The sequence below is a fragment of the Oncorhynchus gorbuscha genome, linkage group LG03 (genome assembly GCF_021184085.1).
Source record: "Oncorhynchus gorbuscha isolate QuinsamMale2020 ecotype Even-year linkage group LG03, OgorEven_v1.0, whole genome shotgun sequence".
In the NCBI taxonomy this organism is placed as follows: Eukaryota; Metazoa; Chordata; class Actinopteri; order Salmoniformes; family Salmonidae; genus Oncorhynchus; species Oncorhynchus gorbuscha.
This window is the reverse complement of record NC_060175.1, coordinates 71200477-71227439: the sequence shown is the minus strand read 5'-3', so window position 1 is coordinate 71227439 and position 26963 is coordinate 71200477. Positions and strand designations below refer to the sequence as shown.

The 26963-nt window shown below is 41.4% G+C and overlaps 2 protein-coding genes across 4 annotated transcripts in view; one reads left to right on the top strand and one right to left on the bottom strand.

Moving 5' to 3' along the window:
• Positions 1-20614, top strand: part of tp73 (tumor protein p73) — a 46010-nt gene extending 25396 nt beyond the window's left edge. For all 3 annotated transcript variants that reach the window (XM_046343574.1, XM_046343575.1, XM_046343576.1), the window contains 10 exons: positions 10986-11172; positions 11509-11624; positions 12328-12437; positions 13022-13167; positions 13444-13526; positions 15417-15541; positions 15759-15877; positions 16127-16262; positions 17767-17860; positions 18074-20614. In XM_046343574.1, coding sequence (XP_046199530.1) covers positions 10986-11172; positions 11509-11624; positions 12328-12437; positions 13022-13167; positions 13444-13526; positions 15417-15541; positions 15759-15877; positions 16127-16262; positions 17767-17860; positions 18074-18472 — 1515 coding nt within the window. In that variant the 3' untranslated portion in view covers positions 18473-20614. The remainder of the gene's footprint in view (positions 1-10985; positions 11173-11508; positions 11625-12327; positions 12438-13021; positions 13168-13443; positions 13527-15416; positions 15542-15758; positions 15878-16126; positions 16263-17766; positions 17861-18073) is intronic.
• wrap73 (WD repeat containing, antisense to TP73) overlaps positions 1-23968 on the bottom strand; it is a 66431-nt gene extending 42463 nt beyond the window's left edge. Inside the window, exon 1 of the mRNA XM_046343578.1 lies at positions 23789-23968. The gene's annotated coding sequence lies outside the window, so the exon portion shown is untranslated. The remainder of the gene's footprint in view (positions 1-23788) is intronic.
• Positions 23969-26963: the final 2995 nt, after the last annotated feature.

Genomic DNA, 26963 nt, shown 5'->3' with positions numbered 1-26963 from the left:
AATCTGCAGTTCAAACAATAACAAAGAGTTTACCCACCACTGTTTTGGTACAGCTGAAGGACTGCTGTGTAACCATTCTCAAATTCATAGACAGATCTATGGATGCAAGGACTGACCACCCGTGATATCAAAATTATAGTTCTAACCATGTTTTGAGGCTATACAGTGTTTGTTCACAATTATATTGTCTACAAACAATGGAGTAAAGCAAGCTTATATTTGGGGTTCTGACAGTTGAAGTTCGTGACACATTGGTAAGTTATATTCTTCAACAATCAATGGGTATACATTTCATTATTTCAAAGTACAAAAATTGATTTACAAATCACAGATTGTCCCTTTGATATACATACAAAAAAAATGACTGTAAATATCACAGAGTGGGCCTTTAAGGTAGCACAGGGAGAGTCCTTACACCCTGCACTAAACTGCCTTGCCTGTCTGCCTGACGGAACAATTAAAGCAGTATTGTTACCTGAACGCAGTAGTTAGACAGAGTGGGAGAACAATGTTAAGTATCACGGTGTGAAAATATACCCTGTTATTACATTAACTCATCATTTTTTATAGCAAATGCTTAGGGGAAAGAAGATGACCTCGCAGAAAAAGTGGATTTGTAAAAGTCTGGGATGATTGTTATAATTGGTCCCCTATTATAAAATATGGAATTAGAATATGAATGGTATCCAACTGAAATATGAATGTTACAAAAAGAGTGGTTCTCAATTTGTTCTAGACAGACAAATGAAGAATAGATGTTTGGATTCACGTATATAATACACTGCCTTCAAAAAGCAGTCACGCCCCTTGAACTTTTCCGCATTTCTATGTGTTACATCATGGATTTTAAATTAATAAAACGTTTTGTTTTTTGTCACTGGCTTTCACACATACCCCATAATGTCAAAGTGGAATAATATTTTTCTAAAATGTTCTAAATGAATAAAAAGCGAAAATCTGAAATGTCTTGAGTCAATAAGTAACTCCTTTGTTATGGCAAGCCTCAATACGTTCAGGAGTAAAAATGTGCTTAACAAATCACATAATAAGTTGTCTCGCCCGTCTGCAATAATAGTGTTTAACATAATTTTTGAATGACTACCTCATCTCTGTACCTCACATACAATTATCTGTAAGTTCCCTCAGTCGAGCAGTACATTTAAACACAGATTCAACCACAAAGACCAGGGAGGCTTTCCAATGCCTCGCAAAGAAGGGCTCCTATTGGTAGTCGGGTAAAACAGCAGACATTGAATATCCCTTTGAGCCAAGTGAAGTTATTAATTACACTTTGGATGGTGTATCAATACGCCCAATCACAACAAAGATACAGAGGTCCTTACCAACTCAGTTGCCGGAGAGGAAGGAAACCACTCAGGGATTTTATCATGAGGCCAATGGTGACCTTAAAACATTAACAGGTGTTAATCATTTATCATTCACTCTGTCATTAGGTTAATTAAAAACTGAGGATGGATCAACAACATTGTAGTTACTCCACAATACTAACCTAAATGACAGTGAAAAGGAGGAAGCCTGTACAGAATAAAAATATTACAAAACATGCATCCTGTTAGCAACAAGGCACTAAAGTAATATTGCAAAAAAATATTTGGGGCAAATCCAATACAACACATTAATGAGTACCACTCTCGATATTTTCAAGTCTAGTGGTGGCAAAATCATGTTATCGGTATTCTAGTAATCGTTAAGGACTGTGTAATATTTCAGGATAAAAAATAAAGAAATGGAGCTTTCCACCAGACACTGGGAGATTAAATCACTTTTCAGCAGGACAATATCCTAAAACTCATGGCCAAATCAACACTGGAGTTGCTTACCAAGAAGACAATTAAAGTTCCGAGTTACAGTTTCGACTTAAATCTACTTGAAAATCTATGGCAAGACCTGAAAATGGTTGTCTAGCAATACTCAACAACCAATATGACAGAGCTTGAAGAATTCTGAAAAGAGTAATGGGCAAATGTTGCACAATTCATGTCTGGAAAGCTCTTAGAGACTTACCCAGAAAGACTCACAGCTATAATCGCTGCCAAAGGTGCTTCTACAAAGTATTGACTCAGAGGTGTGTATACTTATGTAAATTAGATATTTATGGATTCAGGATTATACCTCTATACTAAGCACCAAGGTCAGTTTAGCATTCTCTCCCCTCTAATGGTTATGGTTTGGATTTGGGAGACAGTAAACTGATCCTAGATCTGTGCCCACAGGCAACTCCTACCCAAAGCACTAAACAAAAGGAGCATTTGTACTCGAGTAGGACAACAAATCAAAGAAACCCCCAAGACAGGACATAACAATGTTTGTCAAGTCCATTCGTGGACCATTTGCATCGCAAATGCTTTTTTGGGCTACTAGTAACATGTCAAGCGTGAGTTTCTGAAAAGAAAATAGCTTACCGTCAAGCCGATAGGAATGAAAGAGTTGCTTCAAATGCAGGGGGTTTCCCAAAATGGTAGGAGAGTGTATAACACCTTTAATCCTGCGTTGGGCCTGTGCTTGAACATGAATCGGCTTGGGGATCAGTGTCTGTGGGGAGTTGAGACACTGTGTGGTGGACTTGAAAGAGTTAAGGTAGGAGAAGAGGCTGGGTGGTTGCAGGCTTGTGGGGGCCCAGGCTATGGGGAATGGCATAGGGGCATATTGACTTCACCACCTAGTTTTGGCCGTCACCTCTCAGCTACTGTAGGAGGCACTGGGCTTTGGAGAGATTAACTCCTTAAATACTATGGCTGCTGTTCAGACAGACTTGGTATGTGTTTGCAAGCAGCTCGTTATGTGTTAAAAAATGTATTAAAAGGTGACATTGCCACTCCAATGAGTTTCCCTTGCCAATATGACCTTTTCAATGACACTTCACTTCAAAATGTTCTCTTTTACCTGGACTGATGAGGATTTGGAGTGCTGTTGTGTCTGTGTGGAGAGTCTGTACGGTCTTATGTATTATAAGCTATGGTTACCATGTTGTTGCCATTTACAGCCCAGTAACAATCTGTCCTTGGGAATGAACATTGAATTGAATACACTAACTACTTGACTGACAGCAGTCATCAGTTTTAGACTGCAGTTTTGGCTTTTTGAGGGAGTTGACACCTGCTTTGTGTACTGTAGGTGGAATAGAATAGAAGGCACAACACAACACAAAGAATACCTTGTGTTTCATAAAAACCCCCATCATGATTATTCACACTGAACGAATCTACCCAAGATTACTTTAAGCCACTCTATTTACAAGTGATCTCATAGCTGCTGTTATGGGTGTCTTGGGTGTCTGTCTGGTAAACAACACATTATTCTGTATTAGGGATAATTGCTCCCAAGCATGCACCATCCATCCTTCAAATGAGCCCTTTGCCTCCAAAACTTCAAACATTCCTGGAGCTCTCAGCGCAAGAAGTGTCATGATGGGATGAAAATGACATCTAACGCATCAGCCCTTTTTCCAATAACGACCCATGGGCGCTCCCGATGCACCGACAACGCTCCTACAATGCTCCGCCACTCGGCTGGGTGTGGATTGGGATGAGGAAGGGACAGGCCGGAGCATGCTCTGCATCTCAGCGTGTCAGGAGTTGCTCTTCCCAGCTATTAGCCTCTCACAGTCAGGACGCAGGCCCGAACATGCCCATAGAGTCAGACACCGACCGCACATCCTTTCGCTAAGTCTACCCCTCCACACCACTGCCTGTCTGCATGTGCGTGTTGCCACAGCTTGGTAACACGCACACACACTTGATAATGAGGATATTCGAACACACATTCACACACGTAAACACACAGAGTTGGAATCAATTAGCCACCTTTTCTGGTGTTACATCCTCGCACTCTTTACTCACACAAATGTCCATAGACACTCTGTATCAGGCTTCGGACCAGGTCGCTCCTGTTTTGATATGTATCAATCAAAACAGGAATCTGTACATGAAGCATATCAATAGGTAAAGGTGTTGTCACTTTCTGTGCATTATATCAAACTCAAACTCTTTACATTAATACATGATACATCATACTGGACAAAAATATAAACGCAACAATCTTGAATTACAGTTCTTATAAGGAAGTCAGTCATCATTGGAGGCAGTTTATGGTAGAAAAAAAGAACATTACAGCTCTGGTTGACATTCCTGCAGTCAGCATGCCAATTGCACACACTCTCAAAACTTCAGACATCTGTGGCATTGTGTTGTGTGACAAAACTGCACATTTTAAAGTGGCCTTTTATTGTCCCAAGCACAAGGTGCACCTGTGTATTGATCATGCTGTTTAATCAACTTCTTGATATGCCACACCGGTCAGGTGGATGGATTATCTTGGCAAAGTAGAATGCTCACTAACAGGGATGTAAAGAAATGTGTGCACAACACTTTAGTGAAATAAGCTTTTTGTGCGTAGGGAAATTGTATGGGATTTTAAAATTCAGCTCATTGAAACAAGGGATCAGCAGTAGATGTTATGTTTATATATTTTTGTTTGTGTATATCAAGTGTACAGAGTTTATCATATAGATTTCAAGCATGGATTAAATCTTGTAGTGGAGATGCTAGGCTATCTGCTGACAAGTCATTACCCTTACACACCTTTCCCAGCCAACTTTAGCCACAACTAGCAAACAATAAATGAAAGTAAATGGGGCGTGTGTGCAATTGCCAAAATGTCCTGGACAAATCAACTCCATATTTAGTTACTTAATTAAAAGGTGATTTGGCTGTAAAAAATAAAAATAAAAACAACATGCAAACATTCCCTATTCACTTCCATTGATTTTAGCTACCGGTTGCTAAAGTTAGCTGAGGTTTGTGGCTGTGAAAACCAAACTATTGATTACAGTTTCTCCTGGCACATGGACCACTTTCAGGGTGAGGAACCATCTAACATCAATTTGTGAAATCTTGAACAGATTGTGCTTAAAAAGGCAACTTTTACCTGGAGCTGTGGAGCCATGAGCAACATCAATACACTTCCAGTAGTATTGATAACTAGTAGGTACATCAAAAAAACAAAGCGTCTTTTTAGACTGCAGATATGCATTTAGATTGTTCTGTGCTTGTATAGGTAGGCCTGCAGTTATTCTTAGTGAACAATATTCTCAATTCATTTGATCCACATTTGGAGATGTTTGCAAGTGCAACAGTAGCTCATTATTCCTAAAGCAACAACCACTTCAAAAGAGACCAGCTGTTCAGTTTTTTATATATATATATATATATATATGTTACCCCCTGTCCGCGTTATCAGAAAGCACAGCATTGATTTTCACTGCTACGCAAACGATACACAACTTTACTTTTCTGGGTCATCAGAGGATTTTAGCTCCACAGATAAATTATTAGACTGTATTAGTGATTTAAATACTTGGAAGACTCACAACTTCCTCCAGCTAATTGTTGGAGCCAAAGCACAGAGAGAGTATCTAGCCGCACATTTTAATTCACGGGCAATAAAGATAAAACACCAGGTAAAAAAACCTAGGTGTTAGTTTAGATTCTGAACAAAATTTTAAAATCACACATTAGGAATGTGACCAAAATAGCTTTTTACCACCTGAGGAACATTGCCAAGGTGTGTCCGTCTCTCTCTCAGGCTGATACAGAGAGACTCATCCATGCTTTTATTACAAGCAGGCTTGACTACTTTAATTTTATGCTCTCCTGTCTGGTCTACCCAACAAAAAAGCTATTGGTCAAGTGCAACACATACAGAATGCTGCAGCACGGGTACTGACCAAGACCAGACGGACAACACACAATACACCTGTTTTAAGCTCTATGCGTGTGAGTTATATAATTCATGTGGTTATTAAATATAGGTTTTTAAATCAATCCATGATTGTGCACCCCAATACATGTCAGACATGCTTTTTTATGTACCCAGTAGGTCCCTCGGGTCCTCTGGCACTGGCCTTTTAACTATCCCAAAGCCTAGGACCAAGAGGCATGGAGAGACAGCCTTTAGTTACTATGGCCCCAGCCTCTGGAATAGCCTGCCAGAGAATCTGCGGGGGCCGAAACTGTGGGCATATTTAAAAGAGATCTTAAAACACATCTTTTTAACTTTGCTTTTCCTTAGGGTGCTTTTTAGTTGTTCAGTTTGTGTCATTTAGTTTTTTATGTTATGTTTATAGTGTAGTAAATATTTCAGCTTATATTTTCATCGTTTATTTGTTTTTTTGTCCTGTAAAGCACATTGTATTTTCATCGTTTATTTGTTTTTGTCCTGTAAAGCACATTGTATTTTCATCGTTTATTTGTTTTTTTCCTGTAAAGCACAATGCGTAGCACAATGTGTCATATTCCATTTATTAAATGTGCTAAATAAAGCTTGATTTGATGGTCAGTGACTTCTGACAGGATTTCTTTGGGTGGATCTTGGTGAAACAAAAGATGATTATATACTTCATCTCCCAAATGCTCCCAAACAGCAATTAAAGCTGAAATCACCTTGGGGGAATTCACATAGAATGTTATAGAATTTCCACTTCTTATCCAAGAGACTCATTTCTTTCTTTGCCATGTGCGTAGAGAGGGATTCGGGAAAGTGTTGTTGATGCTCATCTATGATTAATGGGATGTGGGATATAGTCGAGGAGGACTGCAGTGTGTTAACATATTTGGACAGTTAACTGACTTTGCTATAGGCAAGCCAGAGCATGTCCACAGGGATGACAGTATGGCAATTATCACTTGTTCCCCACAAGCTTGTCTGGACCTGCACATATGGTCCACTGGACTGGCTGACTGTATAGTTCCGTCTGTCTTCTTCCTCTTCACTCGTCCATCTCCTAGCATGCACATCCTCCTCTCCCTCTTAATCCCCCTCAACCTCTTCTTCCTCCAATACACTTTTCCACCTCCTAGCATGCACATCCTCCTCTCCCTCTTAATCCCCCCTCAACCTCTTCTTCTTCTTCTTCTTCCTCCAATACACTTCTCCATCTCCTAGCATGCACATCCTCCTCTCCCTCTTAATCCCCCCTCAACCTCTTCTACTTCTTCCTCCAATACACTTTTCCACCTCCTAGCATGCACATCCTCCTCTCCCTCTTAATCCCCCCTCAACCTCTTCTTCTTCTTCTTCTTCCTCCAATACACTTCTCCATCTCCTAGCATGCACATCCTCCTCTCCCTCTTAATCCCCCCTCAACCTCTTCTACTTCTTCCTCCAATACACTTCTCCATCTCCTAGCATGCACATCCTCCTCTCCCTCTTAATCCCCCCTCAACCTCTTCTTCTTCCTCCAATACACTTCTCCATCTCCTAGCATGCACATAATACTCTCCCTCTTAATCCCCCCTCAACCTCTTCTTCTTCTTCTTCCTCCAATACACTTCTCAATCTCCTAGCATGCACATCCTCCTCTCCCTCTTAATCCCCCTCAACCTCTTTTTCTTCTTCCTCCAATACACTTCACCTCCTAGCATGCACATAATCAACTCTCTTCTTCCTCAATAATCTCCCCCCTCAACCTCTTTCTTCTTCCTCCAATACACTTCTCCATCTCCTAGCATGCACATCCTCCTCTCCCTCTTAATCCCCCCTCAACCTCTTCTTCTTCCTCCAATACACTTCTCCACCTCCTATACCAAATTTAGCACCGTTTTCTCTTCTCTACTTTTCTCATTCTATCCCTCTCTTGCACTTTATTTTCCTCTCGCACTCAAACACCTTTCTTAACTCATTCCTCCACCCACTTATCCATTCACCGATCCATCCATCCATCCATCCGCCCATCCATCCCAGCATAGGGCTTGCTCATGACTCGACTTTTCTCGTCTGTGGAACGCCCTTGTCTGTGGAACGCGCTCTCCAGTCGATGTACGGAACTCCCATATCACCTTTCAATAAAACAATGATGAATAAGTAGAATAAGTGAAGGGAGATGTGTCAGTGGACAAGTCCAGACGTCTCGCTCTCTCAGCTGCATACAGAGAGAGAGAGTGATTTATTGCTCTGCCATGCTCTGAGCTGTGACTGAACCTATCAAAATGATCCCCATCTGCCCAGCACATGTAACTCATATGATGCTTATTGATTCATATGGGCTTCATTTTGTATTCAGTGTGGTTCCAATGACTCAGTATTGTAGATAACCTTGGTGCCGGTGGCAACAACCGGGCTTGTGGGTTTGATTCCTGCATGGGCCACAAGCATTAGCTAGAGTAGAACGTATCGATTTGTGTGGGTCGAACCGGAACTTGAGACATCCATGCACAGAATATTTGCATGTACCATGCACATCAATTGGAAATGTGTGGTAACATTTGAAGTACAGTACACTTATCTCAGGCTAATCATCAATATCTAATCATCAATATCTGTTAGAAATCAGATTTGGGAATGCTGGTTAGCAAGGGTCGTTTTTCGGGTTCAGAGAACAGTAACCTTTCGACTGCATCCGAGGGATCTGTTAATGCTACTCAGCTCAATCACTGGGGGAAAAAAATCCCTGAATCTGTGAAAACGTCGTCGTGGTTTTGCAGCTTCAAATGATTTATTCAAAGTATGGCTGATCTGTCTGAACTTGCAGGCTAAGGATGGGAAGAGATGATTTTGTGCCCAAATATTTTGCTTCCGCTTTACGCATACGTCTCAAGTCTATGCTATGGCCGGGGGCGGGCGAGGAGAAGGGATTGGAGTGAGGTGGGTTGAGTGGTGCAAGGTTGCAGGAGGCTTAGTAACGGTATCTCAATATGGAATTCAGAGATTTGTCCTTCTCTGCCCCACCCCCAAAGCTGTCTGTTGGATTCGCCACGGGGGAGTTTTGACATTGAACAGCACAGAACAAAAGATGATAGTCTACAAAGATGACGTATTTCCCCCGCAGTTTATGATGATGGTGTGTAATTCAAATGGAAAAGTCCACTATTTTCAATCATTTTCACCATGGCCTAAGAATAGAACAAAATGATCAGTGATTAATTCCACTGACTGGAGTCTGAACAGCATGTTCATGCTATTGTAGCATCAATGACTAAAGCGTATGTCTCTCTGCATTGAAAACAGTACATGTTTATTTCTACACCAGGGCTTTTGGGAAAAATGTTACATCTGCATTTAGAGTCATTGTAGCAAATCCAGAAAAACGGTCTTTCCTGGAAGGTTTGATATCCTCAGGTGGATTTTGGGGTTTTCTTGATAGTGTTGGGGCATGTTAAAGCTTGTCCGCTAAGAAACGCCCCCCATTCCCATAAGTTTGGATGCATTTGAACCTCCTTTTTAGTAGGATGACTGCCAGCATCGGTAATGGCAGACGTGCCTGTCAAAGAGTACAAAGGGCTCTTTTCACTTGCACTTATGTACTTCAGGTAGATATCCAAACATTTGCACTGAATAACTGTTTCAAGTCCTGCTGAATGCAGACTTGTAGTATACATCACTGCCTGGCTATGATAGCATCTTAGCTGAGTATCTCCAATGTAGTTGGTGCTTTCCTCAGTAGACTTGATTCAATTGAGCAAACTTGTGATATTGAATATCCGTTTGGAGTTTGAATAGGGCTACAGTTATGATTTGATTGTATTATGTTTGCAGTCCCTACTGAACTCATACTATCTCTTCCATTTAACTTTCTCACACACACACAACTTTTTGAACTGACATGCTTCCCTCCAGGAATTATTACCCACTTTGCTACAACACCTGCAAGTCCAGCCTGGTAGATGTTAATCATGTTCCTTCCAGCAACCGAATAGTCCTTTTATTTATGACATGATGGAGCCAATTTTACAGCCTTCAAAAAGCCTTAATGTATCTTGCCTCATGTTTCAAATCACTCAATTTGTTCTAGTCCTACTAATCTGACACGATAACCATGTTCATAACCTTCCATCTCATACCCTAGTAATACCATCACTCAGCACTTTGGTTTGAGAGAGTACATTTTTTTTTAGACATCACATCTCATCACCAATAAATACACTTAACAAGAATAGAAATGCAACGATTTAAACGATTTTACTGAGTTATTGTCACTGAGGATTTGTAGAGCGGCAGGGTAGCCTAGTGGTTAGAGCGTTGGACTAGTAACCGGAAGGAAGGTTGCAAGTTCAAAACCCCCGAGCTGACAAGGTACAAATCTGTCGTTCTGCCCCTGAACAGGCAGTTAACCCACTGTTCCTAGGCCGTCATTGAAAATAAGAATTTGTTCTAAACTGACTTGCCTAGAAAAATAAAGGTAAAATTTAAAAAATATATTTTAAAAAAGAGGTCTTGTTTATGGACCAGGTTGCAGCAGGTGGGGATCTGCTCCGTCTCCGCCCACACAATCACAGAAAGAGAGAGCACTGGGGGAGTGGCGGCAGGGCAAGGAGGCACCGGATGAGCACTAGAGGGCGTGGCAGGAGCAGATGTGACACATAAGGAAATCAGTCAACTGAAATAAATTCATTAGGTCCTAATCTATGGATTTCACATGACTCGTAATTCCGAGGTAGGGGCGTGGATCAGAAAACCAGTCAGTATCTGGTGTGACCACCATTTTCCTCATGCCGCGTGACATATCTCCTTCGCATAGAGTTGATCAGGCTGTCGATTGTGGACTGTGAAATGTGATCCCTCTCCTCTTCGATCGCTGTGTGAAGTTTCTGGTATTGGTGGGAACTGGAATACGCTGCCGTACACGTTGATTCAGAGCATCCCAAACATGCTCAATTGGTGATGTGTCTGGTTAGCATGCAGGACATGGAAGAACTGGTCCATTTCCAGCTTCCAGGAATTGTGTACAGATCCTTGCAACATGGAGCAGTGCATTATCATGCTGAAACATGCTAAGACATAAAAGACTCATTCCGGCTCATAAATTATAACTTTAAAAAAAAAAACATACCTGAAGGATTTTAGTAAAGTGTACCCAAAAATGATTAACAAACAAAGTGGATGAGATTTTTGATAAGTAACAAAACAAATGACACCACAACGGTGACTAGTCAAAAATAACATCCCCCTTGTGTTTTGCCCCTCCTCAGTACTCCCCACTGCTGAAGAAGCTCTACTGTCAGATCGCCAAGACCTGTCCAATCCAGATCAAGCTGTCCTCGGCCCCGCCCCACGCCAGTGTCATCCGTGCCATGCCGGTCTACAAGAAAGCGGAGCATGTCACCGAGGTAGTCAAACGCTGCCCCAACCACGAGCTGGGACGGGACTTCAATGACAGTAAGCAACCACGCCACCTTGATAGGCATATCAGTTCGTGTCATCGACCCGTATCCCACAACAGATTTGACTCACAACAGTGCTAGTATGATGTGGTTGTTGGACTACCTTAAATGCACTTATGTTATACCGCCCTCATAAGAGTGTCTGCTATATGACAGAAATATACAACAATTCTACTGAAATGGCATTTCAATAGGACCTCTGGTCCAAAGAGACTGCTTCGGTGTAGTTTTGGTTTAGTATAAAAATGTAAGAAAGTTTAAATGGATGGAGAGATTGATTAGTTGATTGACCTGTAACCCCCCCCCCTTCCCCCTCCTCTCCATCCCCCAGGCCAAGCGGCCCCAGCCAGCCACCTGATCAGGGTGGAGGGAAACAACCTGTCCCAGTATGTGGACGACCCCGTCACATGCAGGCAGAGTGTCATGTTGCCCTACGAGAACCCACAGGTGAGTGGCTCCCCTCAGCTAGGAACGCCCACACAATACACTAGAATATTTGTAGCCCACCCTGGTGCTGGACTCTGGAGTGCCGGAGCCACTACTGAATTTTGTCCCAACCAGGCAACACAACCGGTTCCACCAATCACCTCACCAACAGTGATTGGTTAAATTCATCACACCTGGTCTGCCAGGTCTTAAAACACAAATGTTCCATTAAAAACATAATGTGTCTGTATAACACTCCAGGGCCAAGTTTGCTTACCCCAGCAATAGAACATGGTGGTTGGTTAACATTTAAAATCACCTAGAAAAAACAACAGTCTTTGTACTAATTAGTTATTTAGATGTAGTATACCTATTTACAACTTTATATTTTAGTTGCCCATGATTGAAATGTTCAAAATAGGTCCCATGTCTGACTTTTGCTATGTAACATTATGGCAACACTGCCATCTAGAGGTAATAAAATATACAGCTTATATTTTGTCCGTTAACATTCAGTCTGATGCGTTAGGGCCGGTTTCACACAAGCGAAGCCCTGGCCTGATAAAGGTTGTGTCTTTCAGTCTATTACCTTTGCTTTATTTTAAATGGGAATCTTCAGTGTGTCATCACGGTATGGTATGGTATGCTTTGGCTATCACTCTGTCTGGTGATTGGCAAGCTGGCTAACGATTGACTGGCCAGTAAAGGTCTCTCTATCTGATAGGTGGGGACAGAGTTCACCACCATCCTCTACAACTTCATGTGCAACAGCAGCTGTGTGGGAGGGATGAACAGGAGACCCATCCTCATCATCATCACCCTAGAGACACGCGAGTAAGTCCATGACATTGTGTGTGTGTGTGCGCTCATGCTTGTGTGCATGTGTGTGTCAACAATTCACAGCTGATTGAACTGCCTTTTTGCACACCTGTCTCACAATAAAACATGCTGTAAGCATTCATAGTCAATGGCTCCTGATGAGCCTATAGAAATCCATAAAAATCAAGAATGCATTTCAAGTGCATTACTAAACACATGGCTCATATAAAAAGTGTAATAAAAAACGTGAGCTGAGAAAATTATTTTATGTAGAGGTGCCGACTAATGGCGAATAAACTATAAGCTATAAAAACAAAGAGTCGCACACGCTATATATAAACTCCCAGTAATTTATTGGGTCACCCTGAAGAAGGCACAGCGATGCAGATTACCCACACTTATAAATATATATATATGAGTTTATATATATAGTGTGACTATTTTTATTGCATATGTAAAGTGTAACAAAATATTTTGATAACTTTAATAAGGGCATACAATAATAATATATTATTTATTACCTGTTGTAAGCATATGGGGCCTTTCAACGCCTTGTAAATTAACGTATGATATATTATGCCTTTCTTTGTTGCAATTAGTGGTCAGGTGCTGGGACGAAGGTCGTTTGAAGGGCGGATATGCGCCTGTCCGGGGCGCGATCGCAAGGCAGATGAAGACCACTTCAGGGAGCAGCAGACCATGAGCGACAACATGTCCAAGAACGACAACAACGCCAACAAGCGCAGTGAGTCGCCCTTCTCTCTCTCTCTACACCATTACAAAATGTTTGGTCATTTTGCTTGGGGTGAGTCTGAAATGGCACATTATCCCTATATCGCGCATCACTTTTGACCAGGGCCCACACATACAAACAGTGACACAGATCACAATGCAAACATATACACCAGTGCAATAAAAACAATGCAATAGTTTGTGCATATTGATATTAGGAATGTCTTTGTAAAAATCCTATTGCTAATTTTCATGATATTAAATCATTGTTTCTACTCCCAACATTTAGCTTTCAAACAGACCCCTCCAAACATTCCTAGTCCAGGCATGAAGAGACGGCGGCATGGTGAAGAGGAGATTTACTATATGCCTGTAAGATATATTTATTTATTTATAAACTGGGTGGTTTGAGCCCTGAATGCTGATTGGCTGACAGCCGTGGTATATCAGACCGTATACTGCTGTAACTACGTTGAAAACCAGTTTATAATAGCAATAAGGCACCTCAGGGGTTTGTGGTATATGGCCAATATACCACAGCTAAGGGATGTATCTAGGCACTCCACGTTGCGTCGTGCTTAAAGAACAGACCTTAGCCGTGGTATATTGTGCATTTACCACCCCCTCGATAGATATACATCTAATTACTATTTTCTACATCATACAATAATAGCGAAGACATCAAAACTGTGAAATAACACATGGAATCATGTAGTAACTAAAAGAATGTTAAACAAATCCAAATACATTTTTTATTTAGATTCTTCAAAGTCGCCACCCTTTGCCTTGATGACAGCTTTGCACACTATTGACATTCTCTCAAACAGCTTCACAAGGAATGCTATTCCAACAGTCTTGAAGGAGTTCCCACATATGCTGAGCATTTGTTGGCTGCTTGTCCTTCACTCTGCAGTCCAACTCATCCCAAACCATCTCAATTGGGTTGAGGTCGGATGATTGTGGAAGCCAGATCATCTGATGCAGCACTCCATCACTCTCCTTCTTGGTCAAAAAGCCCTTACACAGCCTGGAGGAGTGTTGGATCATTCTCTTGTAGAAAAACTAATGATAGTGGGACTAAGCGCAAACCAGATGGGATGGCGTATCACTGCAGAAGGCTGTGATAGCCATGCTGGTTAAGTGTGCCTTTAGTTATAAATAAATCAGACAGCCACCTGCAAAGCACCCCCACAACATCACAACTCCTCCTCCGTGCTTCATGTTGGGAATCACATGTGTAGATCATCCGTTTACCCACTCTGCGTCTCAAAGACACAGCGGTTGGAACCAAAAATCTCAAATTTGGACTAATCAGACCAAAGGACAGATTTCCACTGGTCTAATGTCCATTGCTCATGTTTCTTGGCCCAAGCAAATTGTATTCTTCTTCTTATTGGTGACCTTTAGTTGTGGTTTCTTTGCAGCAATTCGACCATTAAGTCCTGATTCAAGCAGTCTCCTCTGAACAGTTGATGTTGAGATGTGTCTGTTACGTGATCTCTGAAGAATTTATTTGGGCTGCAATCCAAGGTGCAGTTAACTAATGAACTTATCCTCTGCAGCAGAGGTAACTCTGGGTCTTCCTTTCCTGTGGCGGTCCTCATGATAGCCAGTTTCATCATAGCGCTTGATAGTTTTTGCGACTGCACTTGTAGAAACTTTCAAAGTTATTGAAATGTTCCGTATTGACTGACCTTCATGTCTCAAAGTAATGACGGACTGTCGTTTATCTTTGTTTATTTGAGCTGTTCTTGCCATAATATGGACTTAGCCCTATTTGGTAAAAGACCATCTTCTGTATACCCCCCTACCCTACCTCGTCACAGCACAAATGATTGGCTCAAACACATTAAAAGGAAAGCAATTCCACAAATGAACTTTTAAGAAGGCACACTTGTTAATTGAAATGCATTCCAGGTGACTACCTTATGGAGCTGGTTGAGAGAATGTCAAGAGTGTGCAAAGCTGGCATCAAGGCAAAGGGTGGCGACTTTGAAGAATCTAAATAAAAAATTTATTTGGATTTGAAGAATCTCAAATATATGTTGATTTGTTTAACACTTTTTTTGGTTACTACATTATTCCATGTGTTATTTCATAGTTTTGATGTCTTCACTATTATTCTACAATGTAGAAAATAGTAAAAAGAAAAACCCTTGACTGAGTAGGTGTTCTAAAACTTTTGACCGGTAGTATGATATAACTATTATATATACTGTATCATATAACTACTGTATATATATATTATATGTGTGTGTGCAGGTGCGCGGCAGAGAGAACTTTGACCTGCTGATGAAGATCAAGGACAGTCTAGAGCTGGTGGAGTTCGTACCACAGCAGCTGGTGGACTCCTACAGACAACAACAGCAACAGCTGCTTCAGAGACAGTAAGTCGGCCACACACCAGCTCAAATATCCATAAATGCAAATGCACAAACACATTCTCTCTCACACACACAGACAAGCACATAGACACAGGTGCGCGCACACACACTTAAACCCAAATACACTCATTCCGTCCATGCATACACCTGTGTTGTCTAACACACATTCAAATATTACCCTCTTACACACGTCCATCATCTCCCCCTCCCCAATTTCCAGGAGCCACGTAGCGTCACCGTCCTCCTATGGATCTCCCTTGTCCAACATGAACAAGCTGCACGGGGGCCATGGGAGCCACCAGTCTCAGCAAAACCCCCTCCCCAACATGGGGCACGTGGGTGAGTGTTTGTCAGGGGAATTGGGGGGAATGTGTGTGTGTGTGTATTATCACAGCTAATGGGTGCCATTAGATAGCGCAGCAGTCAGGATGCTGGATCAGGTTATCTTGCGAGATCAGGATGGTGGAACGAGGCTAGTCATTAGAAGCTACTATGGCAAACCTCTGAAAAACCTCTGAATGACAGAATTCTGAGAGCATTGTCCTATTGATTGCTCCTATTGATTTGTTCCTGTCCCCTCTCCCACAGGTCCCAACATGCTCAACAGTCACCACATGCAGACCAACAGTGACATGAACGGGGGACATGGGGGCGGCCAGTCCATGTTGTCCACGTCGCACTGCACCCCTCCCCCTCCGTATAACCCTGACCCCAGCCTAGTCAGGTACCTCCCCCTCCAATGACACTGTCTTCCTCTCCCACTGACACAAGCCAACAGTCAGAGCCATCTATGATAAATAGATTATAGGGCCTTTTCAGTTTGAGATCTCTGCAGTCGCCATCTTGGCACCAAAAGTTCCTTATATTCTGGTAAGGATTGAAATGGGAATGGTGCTGTCATGACATGTTTGCCAACATGGAGGGTAGTTTCTCTCATCTTCCTTGGTTTCTCTGCCTATAATATGTCCCAGAGCAGCTTAGAATAATTTGGGTCATATTGTTTCTCTCACAGAGAACACAGCCATTTTGTGTACCTACTTCAGCCATTTACATTGAACTGTATAAGACTGTAGAGAAATTAAAAGAAACTGGACAAAAATTCCACCACTCTTTAATGAATCGTTATTCCATTACTTTGGTCTGATAGTAAGACGTTTCTGGGGTTTTGTTGCAATGTTAAGTGAATGCTCTGCTGGTCGGATTTGGAGGAATAGGTTGCCGTTTCACTTTCCTACGGTTTGGGGAGTTGTATTAGCAATACAGTATGTTTACCCATCAGAGAATTCCAATATAATGTTTTTCAAATCTAAATGAACAACTTGTCCATATTAGCATCTTATTTCCATTAATTCCCTCTAATCATATGCAGAATACAAGGGAAATCGGTATTGGAACATTAGAAACATATTTTCCTAATCTATTAGTGCCTAGCATTGCATTCAAACTAAGACGTTGTTTTGTCATAATATTAGGGCTTCCATTTTGCACAGTTTGTACCCAGACAAAAAGCAGCATTAGAATGAACATGGTTATTATCGTATACTGTTTTGTACATTTTGTTTTGTTTAAAGTGTTTGTAGACGAGAATTTTATATCCATGTATTTATAATAAAGGTTTTAATTCAACCAAATTGGCTTTTATGAATCTTTAATACAACTGCATGAATTTGATTTGACAGAAATTAATAACCATAGTCATTGAGAAATTGTTCCATTTGTAATTGATCGTAATATTCTATGTTCCTTATTGGACATGAAACCATCATCTTAGTTTTACGATAGGTACAGATGTAGGATCTTAAATTTAAGCCAGTTTTGCTACAGCAGGAAAATAATCCTGCTGCAACCAAAAATGTGAATTATTATGTGGATTATAATTAATGGATATTTCTGTAGGGGTTGATATATTTTTCAAGTCTGAACTTTCTCAATGAAAATTACCAACTTCAGAAGCCTTTTTAAACCTCAAATACACGACACGTTAAAAATGTCCTGCATTGCAAGGTTCTCCTGCCACAGGGTGATCAAATTAAGATCCTACATCTATACAGACAAGCACATTTCTGGCATAGTTAACCATTTAAAATTACAGTTAACTCTGGTAGTGGATTTTAATCACATGAAGTAGACCGAAGTAGACATTGCCTCCCTACATAAATTTGGCTGCGGTGGAGTGGACACTAACTCTGGTCTTAAATCTAAGTGGCACTGCTTCTCTCTCCACACAGCTTTCTAACCAGTCTGGGCTGCCAGAACTGCATCGACTACTTCACATTGCAGGGCCTGCAGAGTCTCTACCAACTCCAGACTCTGTCCATGGAGGTAAAATACCCATTCACTCTCTGCAATTTACACAGTAAATCATTCCAGTCCTAGAGGGGGGGGTCAGGTTTGGTTGGATCACTGTGGCCTGAGGTCTATTAAGTATCTCTCACTTTCTACTATTCACTCTCCTCCTTTCCCTCTCTCTTCTCCTTCCTTTCTATCTCCCATTATGTCAATTCCTTCCTTCACTCTCTCTGTCTCGCTCTCTAGGACCTGAGTGCTCTAAAGATCCCAGAGCAGTTCCGCCTGGCCATCTGGCGGGGCCTGCAGGACATGAAGCAGGGCGGCGGGGTGGGACCTCCTCCTTCCTCCCACCATCAAGACCACTATGGCCAGCAGCTCCTCCGCTCCAGCAGCAACATGGCAGCCGCCGCCATGGCCATCGTCCCCGGCGGTGAGCTGCAGCGCCAGCGTGTCATGGAGGCCGTACACTTCCGTGTGCGCCACACCATTACCATCCCATCCAACCGCCCGGGAGGTGGGCCGCAGGCTGTCGCTGCCGCCGCTGATGAGTGGGCCGACTTTGGCTTTGACATGCCCGACTGCAAAGTGTCACGCAGCAACAAGAACTCCATCAAGGAGGAGTTCATGGAAAGTGACGTCCACTGAGAGAAAGAGGGAGAGAGGGAGAGAGAGCGATACAGGGGGAGGGGGAGAGCGAGATGGAGAGAACGGGACTCTCTGTTCACAGAGAGAGAGGGATAGAGAAGATGCGAGGAAGAGGAGGAGCGAGTGAGATGACTCTTCTGTTCTGATGTCCATCAGGGGCCTGGTTTAGTGTCGTTTGATTTTTTATATTGCTTTACAGATTGGTTGGCTTAGGACAACCAGTATGTAGCACAATTTCTCTATTGTTTTTTTGTAAGTCAGTACAGCTAAGTCAGTACAGCTTACTAATAAGTCCGTTGACTTCGTCATAATTAAGTCAGTACATTTGAGCCTGAAACCGAAATGCTCACGATGTCATCGTATGGCTAGATTCCATTGAACAAGCCATCACATACCTGTACTCAATTAGATCAATAAAATGTTATTTTGGTGTAAATATGTACATGATGTTCTGTAAAATGTATTAGATTTGTGGTCAAATGAAAAAAAAGGTTAACATGTGTATTTAGATTCCTTAAGGTATAACTGTTCAGACAGACAGATGTATAGAGTTTCCATTTAAATCAAAGTACATACAAGAGTGTATCAGCGTGGTCATGATCTTCGTACCGTGTTAATTCCCCATCACTCCTGTGCTAAAGCATCATAGTTCCAGAACAGAAGCACGCCGTTGTCTTACATTTCAACCCCAAACCCTTTGTTTAGTTCGGTGGAGTACATGTACCCCCTGAGTCTTGTGTCTATAGTAGCCGATGTATTGGAATGATTTTCTCCTGTGTCACGTGGGATAACTACCCTGGTTGTTGATACGATTGTATGGATTGACGAAGCCACCCTGTACAGTCAATTGGCCAGGCTAAATAGATGCAAGTGATGTCTCGGTTGCCTGAAACAAAGAGGGAAAGCTAACCATCAGTATTAGATAGAGCCATGCAGTTGTAGAAAAGTCACGCTCAGGTACTGTATCTAGTGGGCAATGCTACTGGCAGATAAATCACAGAGGACCCCCTTTTAGTGCCTAGTTCATAAGGTAGGCATTTAAGTCAGATTGATTGAGTTCATTTGAGAATAATCAAGGCAGTGAGTGTATAAGGACAATCAGATAACTGACAATCAGCTTCCCCAAATCGCAGACTGTGGCTTTAATCACTTTACAAAATGTGTATTAAAATGAAATGGGTTGTTTTTATAGAATTCTTTATTAGTAGTAACACACTCCCAATATGCTATAAAATCAATTAATTTATATGCAATTCCTGAATTTAGACCCATGATTCCAACCCTGCTATACACCACCACATGAACAATTAATTCAGTTGATGCGTTTCACTATATTTCTTTTACAGCAATATATTGTGTGGAATTGTATTTGAAACTGCAAAGCAAGTTATTTGTATTGTGTGTGTATATATATAGATCTCCCTTGAAGATACATAATCACAACATTTGATCTAGAAAGTTTTTACATACTAAGCCATGCCACCACTGTATGTGTTCTTGAATTCTCCACTGCATGGCACTTGCTTCGATATTGATTCAAACAGACATGTTTAGTAGTTCACGTTGATACCACACTTAACCATGATGCACCTGTACTTGATGGGTTAGCGTAAAATTAGGGTGGCACAAAAAGGAGAATGACTCCAGTTTCAAAATGTTGTGTGGTCTTATTTTGACCGCAGCCACTCCTCTCAAGTGCATGGTACATGGGGAAAAAGTACTGTGATCATTTTGCTATTATTAAAAAAAAGGGGTTGTGAATAATGCCATTTCCAATACTCTGTGCAAAAACAGTCCTTGAGTCCACAGGAAGGGATGCATACCTTCCATTAACACCCAACAGTTAAGCAGAATAAAGCACTTTACTGCTTTGAAAAGAATAGAGGATAGAAATCATTTCATGTTCAGTGTGTTTATAATCAGTATTAGGCCAACGTCATAACTTGTAAATGGTAGATTGTCACTTTGTTTTGATATTTCTGGAGAGGTACTGTCTCAAGTGTTTCTTTTTTTATAACAATGTGTAACAATGTACCAATATCGCTGTTTATATTGATTTCAATTTCTTATTTGAGGTTGTACGTGTACAGTGTTTTTTCTTGTAAATCATGAATATTAAAAAGTGTGCTTTACAGAAACGTATAGGTGTGGAGCAACTTTCTTTCCTAAATGTAGAAAAACATGGGTTTGCCTAATAAGGTCTATCTACATGTTGTTGGATTCTCAATTCTAAAGATCATTGGATATACAGTGCCTTCGGAATGTAGTCACACCCCTTGACTTTTTCCACATTTTGTTGTTACAGCCTCAATTTAAAATGGATTAAATTGAAATGTGTCACTGATCTAGACAAAATACCCCATAAGTTCAAAGTGGAATTCTGTTTTTTGATTTTTTTTTTTTTTTAAATTTACAAATTAATAAAATGAAAAGTTAAAGTGTCTTGAGTCAATAAGTATTCAACCCTTTGTTATAAATAAGTTAAGGAGTAAAATTGGCTTAACAAGTCACATAATAAGTTGCAAATTATTTTTGAATGACTACCTCATCTCTGTACCCCACACATACAGATAATTGTAAGTTCCCTCAGTCGAGCAGTGAATTTCAAATACAAATTCAACCACAAAGACCAGGGAGGTTTTCCAATGCCTCGCAAAGAAGGGCACCTATTGGTAGATAGGCAAAAAAAAGCAGACATTGAATATCCCTTTGTGCATGGTGAAGTTATTAATTACACTTTGGATCGCGTATCAATACACCTACTCACTAAAAAGATAGACATCCTTCCTAACTAGCATCCTCCATAACTCAGTTGCCCGGAGAGGAAGGAAACCGCTCAGGGATTTCACCATGAGGCCAATGGTAACTTTAAAACAGTTACAGAGTTGAATGGCTGTGATTAGAGGATGGATCAACAAGATTGTAGTTACTCCACAATACTAACCTAAATGACAGAGTGAAAATAAAGAAGCCTGTACACAATACAACATATTTCAAAACATGCATCGAGTTTGCAATAAAAAGAAACAGGATAGAGCTAAGCATCTGAGAAAATCCTAGAGGGAAACCTGATTCAGTCTGCTTTCCAACAGACAATGTGAGCCAAATTTACCTTTTTGCAAGACAATAACCTAAAACACAAGGCCAAATATACACCGGAGTTGCTTACCAAGACGAATGTTGCACAATCCAGGTGTAAAAAGATCTTACAATTTACCCAGAAAGACTCACAGCTTTAATCACTGCCAACAGTGATTCTAACATGTATTGACTCGGAGGGTTAAATACGTACATAATCAAGATATATTAGTGTGCCCAGGTTCTGTCGCAGCCGGCCACGACCGGGAGGTCCATGGGGCGACGCACAATTGGTCTAGCGTCGCCCGGGTTAGGGAGGGTTTGGCCGGTAGGGATATCCTTGTCTCGTCGCACACTAGCAACTCCTGTGGCGGGCCGGGCGCAGTGCACGCTGATCAGGTCGCCAGGTGTATGGTGTTTCCTCCGACACATTGGTGCGGCTGGCTTCCGGGTTGGATGTGCACTGTGTTAAGAAGCAGTGCGGCTTGGTTGGGTTGTGTTTCGGAGGAAGCATGGCTTTCGACCTTCGTCTCTCCCGAGCCTGTACGGGAATTGTAGCGATGAGACAAGATAGTAGCTACTAACAATTGGATACCACGAAATTGGGGTAAAAATTCAAAAATAAAATAAAGATAGTGTTTTATTTTTCAGTATTTTTTTTTTTTCCACTTTGACATTACAGGGTATTTTGTGTAGATCGTTGACAAAAATATATATTTTTTTATCCCGCTTTGTAACACAACAAAATGTGGAGAATGTCAAGGGGTGTGAATACTTTCTGAAGGCACTGTATGTCATATGTGCGACATACATCGCTAGACTGAAATAGGGGCCGATACTCCTTTTGAGTGCCGGTACTGTTTTAATATTTAGGTGCTAACTTTGAGCTAATATTCTAGAACATTTGAAGTGCCGGTACTCAGTTCTGGTGAGCTCATGCCAAAGTTAAGCACTGCTGACATATCATATCTCTGTTGTTTATATAGTAGTCTAGTGTGTTTATCAAAAGAACCAGTACTGTCATGTTGAGGTATACTGTGTGTACATTGACCATCTACTGAGAGTCACCACAAGGGTAGCCTAGACACCAGAGTCAATAACCAGTGCGCAAAACTGGTTCAATCTAAATTGATTCCACATCATTTCAACCCCCCAAAAAAATCAATGTGATGACGTTCAATCAACATGGAAAACTGATTGGATGTGCAAAAAGTAATCAACATTAGGGCATTTTGTTTTTTTACCCGTATTTTAACTTAAATCCGGTGACACGGTGACATTTTTTGTTGATTTCACTTTGAATTCATGTTAGTTGACAACTCAACCAAATATAAATCAAAACTATAAATTGAACTGATGTCTGTGCCCAGTGAGTTGCCTTCTAATGGGTACAGTGAAGATTACCATTGATGTGGATATTATGGCGTCCTGAAATGGCCACTATGTGGCAGTAGCGTTGTAAATAATAGATATTGCAGGTCAATTGTGTACACACATGTTCATGTTAAATGTACCTAAATTCACACGAGGATGGGAGAACAACATTATGAATCCTTCGCCAAAAATGATTAAAGGGATAGTTTACAAAATTACACATTGGTTTCCTAACATTGTAAGCAGTTTATGGAGAAGGTGTGACAGCAATCCATGCTTTGGTTTAGTTTCCCATACACTGTTTCCACATGCTAACGTTTTAGCATTTCTGACATCTCATTCAACTCATGGAACCGATATTAGCATTTTTTCGTGCATCATCGAAAGTATCTCAAATTGATTGTGAAGCGCCACAAAGTCACTTATAGCCAGAGGTGGGACCAAGTCATTGTTTTACAAGTCACAAGTAAGTCTCAAGTCTTAGCACTCAAATCCAAAAAGTCCCAAGTCAAGACAGGCAAGTCCGAGTCAAGTCTCAAGTCCTAAACTTGCTCTTCACCAAATTTAATACCATTTCATATTTTTAACAAGAGTAATATTTAGTATATTACATAGCGATCGACTATCGAGGATCGCAATCGGGCAATGTAGGCTTGTACACAGTCGCCCAACCTTAACACGCGTGGTTACAGTAGGCGAACATATGTCAATGGCTTTAGGAACAGCAGTAACATCAAGCAGGATATAGTCTACCAACTGCCTAGCCAGCTGTAGCTCAATCTTGGGTGCAATGATCACGTTCCCGCACTGACTGACTGTGTGGTGGGCCATTGATTTAACGTCGACTATATTAGCACGACTTACCACTCTTTGTGCAGCTTCAAATGTCGAACAAAGTTGGAAGTTGTTGCGCCTTTGTCATTTTCTTCCCACATGTTTTGCAAGTTGCAATCCGATTTTTGATGATACAGCGTAGTCTTTTATATCCGAAAATAATAATTTGGGGTATCATGTTTCCAAGCAAGGGCTCCATCTGAATTCACTCGCCAAAGTTCCTCTGCACTGCCACGCGCAATTTTTTCTCAGCTGGCACAATTTGATTGGCTGCTGTCCAATTCAAACTGTAATCCGTTAAATTAAATGAACTCTTTTTTAATAGCCTAATTTTGTATATTTGGGCTTGGGGACGGTATCAAGTCAGTATAAGTCAAAAGGCTCAAGTCCAAGTTAAGTCACGAGTCATTGGTGTTAAAGTCAAAGTCAAGTTGCAAGTCATAATTTTTGTGACTCGAGTACACACCTCTGCTTATAGCTTATTTGAACATGATTCACAAAAAAATGCTAATATCAGTCCTTCAATGAGTAGCCTATATTGGGACATGGCCCTCGACCTACTGTAAAGAAGATCATCTTCAAACTTGTCAAAAGTATATACATGGCCTTCAGAAAGTATTCATACCCCTTGACTTATTCCACATTTTGTTGTGTTACAGCCTGATTTAAAAAATGATTAAATTGTTTTTTTTTCTGACTCATCTACATATAAAACGCCATAATAACAGTGACATTTTTGGAAATGTATTGAAAATTAAATTCAGAAATATCTCTTTCACATAAGTATTCACACCCCTGAGTCAATACTTTGTAGAAGCACCTTTGGCAGCGATTACAGCTGTGAGTCTTTCTGGGTAAGTCTCTAAGAGCTTTCCAGACATGGATTGTGCAACATTTGGCCAATTATTTTGGTTGTTGACATTTGCTAGACAACCATTTTCAAGTCTTGCTATAGATTTTCAAGTAGATTTATGTCAAAACTGTAACTCCGCCACAGGAATATTCACTGTCACCTTGGTACGCAACTCCCGTGTAGATTTGGGTCCAGTGATGTTCAGTTTATATATGTTACCCCTTGGCAGCGTTATCAGAAAGCACAGTATTTATTTTCACTGCTACGAAGACGATACACCACTTTACATTTCTGTGTCACCAGAGTATTTTAGCTTCACGGATAAATTACTAGACTGTATTAATGATTTAAATACTTTGATGGCTCACAACTTCCTCCAGTTAAATCAAGACAAGACCGAGGTATTTATTGTTGCAGCCAAAGCACAGAGAGAGAATCTGGCCACACATTTTAATTCAATAAAGATTAAAAAACGAGGTGTTATTTTAGATTCTGAAATCAATTTAGAATCACACAATAGGAATGTGACCAAAATAGTAAATAGATAGAATAAACCTCCAGTTCCTTCCATTCTGCTAGCAAATGTGCAATCTTTGGAAAATAAAATAGAAGACCTACGCGGATGATTAAACTACGCTGTATTGGCATGACAGAACATCGGCGTCTGGTAAGACAAGGGGCGGCGGACCATGTATTTTTGTAAATAACATACCATATCTAAGGAAGTCTCGAGGTTTTGCTCACCTGAGGTAGAGTATCTCATGATAAGCTGTAGACCACACTATCTACCGAGTTGTCATCTGTATTTGTCATAGCTGTCTACATACCCCCACAGACTGATGATGGCACTAAGACCGCACTGGATGAGCTGTATTTCGCCATAATCAAACTGGAAAGCACTCACCCAGAGGCGGTGCTCCTAGTTGCCGAGGACTTTAATGCAGGGAAACTTAAATCCATTTTACCTAATTTCTATCAGCATGTTCAATGTGCAACCATAGGGGGAAAAAACTCTGGACCACCTTTACTCCACACACATAGACGCATACAAAGCTCTCCCTCAACCTCCATTTGGCAAATCTGACCATAATTATATCCTCCTGATTCCTGCTTTACAAGCTAAAATTAAAGCAGGAAGCACCAGTGACTCGATCAATAAAAAAGTGGTCAGATGAAACAGATGCTAACCTACAGGACTGTTTTGCTAGCACAGACTGGAATACGTTCCGGGATTCCTCCGATGGCTTTGAAGAGTACACCACATCAGTCATTGGCTTCATCAATAAGTGCATCGATGACGTCGTCCCCACAGTGACTGTTCATACATACCCCAACCAGAAGCCATAGTTACAAGCAACATCCGCACTGAGCTAAATGCTAGAGCTGCCGCTTTCAAGGAGTGGAACACTAACCCGGAAGGTTATAAGAAATCCCGCTATGCCCTCTGACGAATCATCAAACAGGTAAAGCATCAATACAGGACTAAGATCGAATCATACTACACCGGCTCTGCGCTCGTTGGATGTGGCAGGGCTTGCAAACCATTACAGACTACAAAGGGAAGCACAGCCGAGAGCTACCCAGTGACACGAGTCTACCAAACAAGCTAAACTACTTCTATGCTTGCTTTGAGGCAAATAACACTGAAACATGTATGAGAGTGCCAGCTGTTCCGGAAGACTGTGTGATCACGCTCTCCGCAGCCTATGTGAGTAAGACCTTTAAACTGGTCAACATTCACAAGGCCGCAGGGCCAGATGGATTACCAGGACGTGTACAGCGAGCATGCGAGGACCAACTGGCAAGTGTCTTCACTGACATTTTCAACCTCTCCCTGTCTGAGTCTGTAATACCAACATGTTTCCAGCAGACCACCATAGACCCTGTGCCCAAGAACACTAAGGTAACCTGCCTAAATGACTACCGACCCATAGCACTCACGTCTGTAGCCATTAAGTGCTTTGAAATGCTGGTCATGGCTCGACAAAACCTATTCCCCCTCAGGAGACTGAAAAGATTTGACATGGGTCCTCAGATCCTCAAAAGGTTCTACAGCTGCACCATTAAGAGCATCCTGACTAGTTGCATCACTGGTATGGAAACTGCTCGGCCTCTGACCGCAAGGCACTACAGAGTGTAGTGCGTATGGCCCTGTCCATGACTGGAGCCAAGCTTCCTGCCATCCAGGACCTCTACATTTGGCAGAGAAAGGCCCTAAACGTCTCTAGCCACCCTAGTCATAGACCGTTCTCTCTGCTACTGCACGGCAAGCGGTACCAGAGCGTCAAGTCTTGATCCAAGAGGCTTCTAAACAGCTTCTACCTCCAAGCCATAAGACTCCCAAACATCTAA